This window comes from Muntiacus reevesi, chromosome 1 (assembly GCF_963930625.1).
Source record: "Muntiacus reevesi chromosome 1, mMunRee1.1, whole genome shotgun sequence".
Classification (NCBI taxonomy): domain Eukaryota; kingdom Metazoa; phylum Chordata; class Mammalia; order Artiodactyla; family Cervidae; genus Muntiacus; species Muntiacus reevesi.
Window position 1 is genome coordinate 220525849 of NC_089249.1, and position 7346 is coordinate 220533194.

Below are 7346 nucleotides of genomic sequence, written 5' to 3' on the forward strand. Positions count from 1 at the left end.
CATGCTGCTGCTGCTAAATTACTTCAGTCGTGTCCAACTCTGTGCGACCCCATAGACAACACCCCCCCAGGCTCCCCTGTCCCTGGGATTCTCCAGGCAAGAATACTGGAATGGATTGCCATTTCCTTCTCCAATGCATGTATGTACGCTAAGTTGCATGTATGCATGTATGTATGCATGCATGCATGCATGTATGTATGCTAAGTCGCATGTATGCAGAGTCATGTCCGTCTTTGCGCGACCCTATAGACAGCAGCCTACCTGGCTCCTCCATCCACAGGATTCTCTAGGCAAGCATAGAGCAAATTAATTTGGCAGTGTTTGACTATTTCCCATTCTTAGCCTACAATTCATCATAATAATAATCCCTGTGTGTTAAATATGTAGGCAAAATGTCATATCTTACATGTGATACTTGAAGACCATAGAATATAATTTTCAAAAATATTCTCCAATCATTTCACACCACAGAGAATGAATATGTTAGGGAAAGCATTTATATCAAAAAATGTAGGTTGACAGAGAAACATCTTGAAGGAAAGCACTCCAGAAAAGCAATCCAGGGACCCAGAGGTGCCCAGGGTCTCTGGTAACTTAAGGAAACAAAATTTCCCAGAACTAAAGTGCTGCCACAGCTTACAGTGACTTTTCCTTGGAAGTGTGACACTAAGAACTCTGCTCTCTTTCCATTGAGAGTCAGACAGTATACAATGTTTCTCTTTCATTATTTCAAATAAAAGAAGGCATAGGGAATGTTTATGAAGATACATGAATTCATCTGTCATCAGGTGAAAAATACCACTCCTACAAACACAGGATCTTAAAATTCATTTGTAGGATTTTAGTCAACTTTTTAAGAGTATTTTGAAGGAGATTTTTACTCTATGATCAGTGAACAATAATTGTAAGATTAACTGGAGCCCCTGGTGGCTCAAATGGTAAAGAGTCTGCCTGCAGTGCAGGAGACCTGGGTATGATCCCTGGGCCAGGAAGATCCCCTGGAGAAGAAAATGGCAACCCACTTCAGTATTCTTGCCTGGAGAATGCCATGGACCGAGGAACCTAGCAGGCTTTAGTTGATGGGGTCACAGAGTCAGACACGACTGAGAGACTTCATTTTTAACAAACAAAGGATATGGCAACTGTCTTTAAGTTGTTAAATGAATGAGAAAATTATTTAACTCTAAATATGCAGTTGAAAACTAAGATGAGAAATATGAATCAAAAGAGAAAACAATAAAATAAGAATTACAGAGGTTAGCTTATAAAATGGAGTGAATAGCTTTTCTCATTAGCAGACAATTAAAATTTCTTGATAAAAGCTGAGAGAGAACTCCCAAGGAAGTTCAAGAAATCTTTCTTCTAGGGTGAAGGTAGATAAAATAGGACACTTAGAAAAGCAATATGCAAGAAATAAGAATGTCAGTACATAAAGAAATTCAAACATGGGAGGAATAATGGTTAAGTGATTGTTATAAATCAAAGGGAACAAATATTCATTTACCAACTTTCAGATATGATCTTTCTAATTTCTAAGTACATGTGTTTTAATTTGATGAAGCTTTGTGGGTTTTTTTCCCATTTTCTCTTTTATGAGAATGTGCTTCTTTGGAGTCTGATCCATAAGTGTACAAAGAAAGTGCTGACCAACAGATTAAATTATTTTAGCAGAGCACCACATCCTCTGCTACATTATTTTGCTTCTGCAAGTTTTCAGTTTTAATAAGGCATTTGAATGAAAATATGAATCAGAAGAATGATACCTCAACTGACTTCATCCTCCTGGGGCTCTTTCCCTGGTTCAGACATCCCAACCTCCTTATCCTCATTATCATCCTTATCTACACTGCTGCCTTTACTGGAAACTCCATATTAATCCTCCTAATCTGGCTGGACTCCCATCTTCATACTCCCATGTACCTTCTGCTCAGTCAGCTCTCCCTCATTGACCTGGCTTACATCTCCTGCACAGTCCCTAAAATGGTCACCAACTATTTCACAGGGAAGAAGAACATTTCCTATTTTTCCTGTGCTACTCAGCTCTTCTTTTTCCTCACCCTTGGCCTTGCTGAGTGCATCTTGCTGACTCTCATGGCTTATGACCGCTATGTAGCTGTCTGTAATCCTCTGCGATACACAGTCCTCATGAACCCCAACATCTGTCTCCAGATGGCTGCTGCAGCCTGGATTGGTGGAGCCCTTGCAGCCCTTGTACACACCATCTATCCAATGAACTTCCCCATCTGTGGTTCCAGAGAGATTAATCATTACTTCTGTGAGATGCCTGCCATCCTGAGATTGTCTTGTATGGACATATCAGCCTATGAGATGGTGAAACTTGTGTCAACCATCGTTTTTCTCCTGATCCCATTTATTCTCATCCTAACTTCCTACACTCTCATCTTCCTCACTGTTCTCAGGATGAACTCTCGCAAGAGCAGGAACAAAGCCCTGGCTACCTGCTCTTCCCACATGACAGTGGTGAGTCTCTACTTTGGTCAAGCTATCTTCATTTACATGACGCCCACCTTAGCCCATACACCTGAACAAGACCAGATTGGAGCTGTTCTTGGCACCATTGTGACCCCCATGCTCAACCCACTCATCTACAGCCTGAGGAATAAAGAAGTGGCAGGGGCTCTGAGGAAGTGCATGGGAAAGTGCTACAATTGAGGAAATATCATATTCTACAATGTCACTGTCAGAAATGCTCTACTGTCAATACTAAAAATAATCATGGTCACTGGACTGTCATATGGGAAATATAACAGCATAAAGGAGCAGGATGATATTAGGATGCATACATACTGACATATGTCTATTGGGATGGAGCTGTTCTTAGTTCTATAGTGATGACTCTAGTTGAGTACAAACAATGTGTTATTTGTCTTTAGCTTTAGGGGAAATTACATGGGTTTACACAGATAATCTCCATCCTCTGGAGCAGCTTCATTAAATCCAAAACTGACTGCCATCCTATAACTACTTGGTTGATGTTTCTTATCTTGAAGTTATTATTTCTGGGTTTTCTTTCACTCATCAATTCATTCTTAATGACCTTGACTGAAACTCCACTGTACAAAAGATCAAAGATCGCTTAAACCATGAAATAGTTCTATATAACTCTTCTTTTTTCTAATCTCCTATTTGTACTCATACATACTTTTTTATGTTTACTATATATAATTTATGTAGTTGCATTATGTACACTTCTCAATTTAAAAATATAAATAGCCCTATGTTAATAGAAACAATGAGGTGAATGAATTCAGAAAAATTTTAAGGGATTAGATAAGAATTATTATTTTTATTTTTTTCTACTAATGTTCACCATTTTTCATTCTTCAATACTATATTAATTGTTGTTATTTTTCAAGCCAATGAAATAGTTCCATTTCATAATTTATAATCCAATTCAGTGTGACTACTGAAACTGTAGTTAAAAATAACTACAGTTAACTGAAACTTATGATTATGTGGTCTTATTTCAAGTAAAATGAGCAATAATAAAAATTTTTAATTTATAAAATTATCACTCATTGTTCTAGTTAACTGTTCAATTTTCTTATTATTATTGACATCATCAATATCATCATCAAAATCATGTCCTCTTGTTCTAGGTTGTCCATTTTAATGGTTATAATTGTTTGTAGTAATCTCTTAAGATACTTTGCATTTCTGTGGTATAAGTTGTAACTTCTTTTCATTTCTGATTTTACTAAGTCCTCTCTAAATTAATAAAATTGATGCATCTGTATAAAGTTTCATCAATTTTATTAATTTTTTCAAAGAACTAACTCTTAATTTTATTGATCTCTTCCATTTTTATTATCTATTTCATTTACTTCTACTCTAATCCTTATGGTTTGTTTTCTTCTATAACCTGTGTTCTGTTTGTTTTTCTTCTTTTAGTTTCTTTAGACGTAAAGATAAGCTGCTTATTTTAGATTTTCCTTTTTTCCTGAGGTAGGTTTGTATTGCTATACAATTCCCACTTAGAACTGTTTTGCTACATCTTGTAGATTTTTGGTCCATTGAGTGTTTGAGTGTTTCTTTTTTTTTTTTAATTAACAAAGATTTTATTCTGATATAAATCATGCAGATGTTTTATAACATTTGCTTTGGATAAAGAAACAAACAGGAGTATCTCCTTTCCACAATATTTGAATTCTATGAAGAATTAAACTTCATTCATTTTATTTGTCTCCAGGTATTTTTTCAATCTCTTCTTTGATAGCTTCAATAACTCATTGGTTGTTTAGTAGCATATTTTTTAGCCTCTGTGTGTTTATGTTCTTTGCAGTTTTTCTCTTGCCATGTAGCCTTGTAGTGGGAAGAGATGATTAATATGAGTTCAATTTTCTTAAATTTACTGAGTTTTGTTTTGCGCCCTAGCACGTTATCTAGCTTAGAGAATGTTCCGTGTGAAATTGAAAAGAAGGTCTATAGTGCTGATTTTGTATAAAATGTTACGTGTGTGTGTGTGTGTGTGTTCAATTAGTCTAATGCATCAATTAAAGCCAGTGTTTCCTTCTTTATTTTCTTTCTGAATGAAATTCAGAAATTCATTCTTTCCATTAATGTAAGTTTCTTGTTAAGTTCACTGCTGTTCCTGTGCTACTGTCAATTTCTACCTTTATGTCTTTCAATTTTTTTTGTACTTAGGTAGTCCTATTTGGAGGAGAAGGCCATGGTAACCCACTTCAGTACTCTTGCCTGGAAAATCCGATGGACGGAAGAGACTGGTAGGCTGCAGTCCATTGGGTCGTGACAAGTTGGACAGGACTGAAGCAACTTAGCAGCAGCAGCAGTCCTATTTGGGGTGCATATATATTTAAAATTGTTATGTCTTATTGAATTGATTCCTTGATTATTATATAATATTCTTCTTGTTATAGTCTTTGTTCTAAAGTCCATTTTATTTTACAAAAAGTATTGCTAGCCCTGCTTTCTTTCCATTTCCATTTGCAAGGAATGCTTTCAGTTTGTGTGTATCTTTAGGTTTGAAGTGACTCTCTTAAAGGCAGCATATATTGGATCTTGTGTTTGCATCTATTTAGCCACTCTATATCTTTTTATTGGAGAAATTATTCCGTTAGTAACCCTTGATAGGTTTGTACATATTGCCATGTTGTTAATTGTTTGTGGGTTATTTTGTAGTACTTTTTTGTTCCCTTCTGCTTTTTTTCCCTTTCCTTGTGATTTGCTGACTCTATTTAGGGTTATATTTGGATTCCTTTATCTTCTGGGTGTGTGTGTATCTATTATAAATTTTGGTTTATTTTACCTGGAGATTTGTATAAAGCAATCTATATAAATACATGATTGTTTAAAGTTGCTGATCTAAGTTTAAGTACATTTTTAACAACCTTGCAACTTCACTGCCCTCTCTCCATGTTGATTTTTGATGCCATATTTTATATCTTTTTGTTTTGTGTATCCATCAACTACTTATTGTAGATATAAATGATTTTGCTATTTTCATCTTTTGACCTTTCAATTAGTTTTATATACTGTTGATTTGCTATCTTTATTGTATATTGACCTTTGTCAATGAGATTTTTCCTTTCATAATTTTCACATTTCTAGTTGTATCTTTTTCTTTTTCACTTAGAGAAATTCCTCTAATGTTTCTTTTAAAATCAGTTTTAGTGATGCTAAACTCCTTTATCTTTTCTTAAAATTTTTGATGTTTCCTTTAAACCTGAATAAAAGCCTCTGGCTAGAGTATTCTTGGTTGTAGGTTTTTCTCTTTCATACTTTAAAAAGATCAAGTCACTTCTTTCTGGCTTGCAAAGTTTCTGCTGTAAGTTATCTGATAACCTTATGGGAGTTCCCTTGTATGTAACTCTGCTTTTCCCTTGCTGCTTTTAATATTCTCTCTTCTTCTTTAATTTTTGTCATTTTAATCATAATTTGTCTTTGTGTTACCTTCTTTGGATTTGTCCCATTTGAGATTCCCTGTGCTTCCTGGACCTGAATGTCTGTTTCCTTTCCCAGATTAGGGAAATTTTCAGGCATTATAACCTCAAGTATTTTATCTGCCCCATTCTTTCTTTCTGAGACCACTATAATGCAAATGTTAGTATGCTTGATGTTGTCTCTGAGATATCTTAAATTGTCCTCATTTCTGTTTATTCTTTTTCCTGTCAGCTCTCATGATTTCCACTACTGTGTCTTCCAGCTTGCTGATCCATTCCTCTGTATAGTCTACTGTTGACTCACTCTAGTGTATTTTTAATTTCTATTATTGTATTATTCAATACAATTTGTATGTATTTGTATGTATTCAATACAAATTGTATGGCTTTTCTAATATTTCCTAACTCCTTGTTAAAGTTCTCACTGCATTCATCATTCTTCTCCAGAGTTCCCTGAGCATCTTTACAATCATTACCCTAAACTCTTTATCAGGTAGATGCTTATCTCAATTCACTTAGTTCTTCATACAGTTTTAGCTTGTTCCTTTGCTTGAAAAATATTCATAAGTCACCTCATTTTGCCTAATTCAATATTTTAATTTCTATTTATTTGGTAGGTGGTCTGTTTCCTGATCTTGGCAAAGAGGCTCTTTGTAGGAGACACCTTATACTTCTCTACAGTGCACTCCCCTCTGGTCACAGGAGCTAACTGCTAGAGGGGCACCCTCCTATGTGGATTGCATGAGTCCTTCTGACTAGTCCTACTGTGGGTGGTCTTGTAGGTGTGGCTGGCTCCTAGTCCTGTTAGTTGCTAAACTCTGCCTCGTATGGAGTCTACTGACAGATGGGTGAGGCTGGGTCCCAAGGCAGATGGCTTTAGGTCTCCAGGAGGTCCCAGGACCAATGCTGACCCACTTGTGCATGGAGTCAGGTTTTGTTGTGAGTGGTTGTTTGGTCTTCGTTCCCAGATCTAGTATCAACTGGTGGGCAAAGCAGGTCCTTGACATTGCTGGTTGAAGGGTTCAGGGAATCCCAAATTTGGTGCTGGGCCACTGGTGAGTGGAACTGAATCCCAGGGAAGCTGGCTGAGAGATCCAACACGTCTCAGAGTTGGTGCTGTCTCTTGGCGGGCAGAACTGGGTCTTTGGGGTTAAAGAGCTGATGTTGGCCTGCTGATGGCAGGGCTTATGCCTTGTAGGGGATGGGGTGGTCCCAGGGCTAGTGCCAGTTCACTGGTCTATGGATCCAGTCCTGAAGTCTTTGGCTGGCTGCAAGGCTCTTGAAGTCCTGGAGTTGGTATGTTGACCCACTGGTGGGTGGGGCCCAGTTATTCCTAGAGCTGATTCCTGCCCACTGTAGGATGAGGCTGTTCCCAAGGCTAGCATTGGCCCACTGGTGGGTGAAGCCAAACCACAGATTCTCTGT

At 37.0% G+C, this 7346-nt stretch overlaps 1 protein-coding gene across 1 annotated transcript; it reads left to right on the forward strand.

Moving 5' to 3' along the window:
• Window positions 1-1743: 1743 nt before the first annotated feature.
• LOC136167584 (olfactory receptor 2T27-like) lies at window positions 1744-2673 on the forward strand. The gene has a single exon (XM_065935097.1). It carries the CDS (start codon window positions 1744-1746, stop codon window positions 2671-2673), a length of 930 nt encoding a protein of 309 aa, XP_065791169.1.
• The last annotated feature ends 4673 nt before the right edge of the window (window positions 2674-7346 follow it).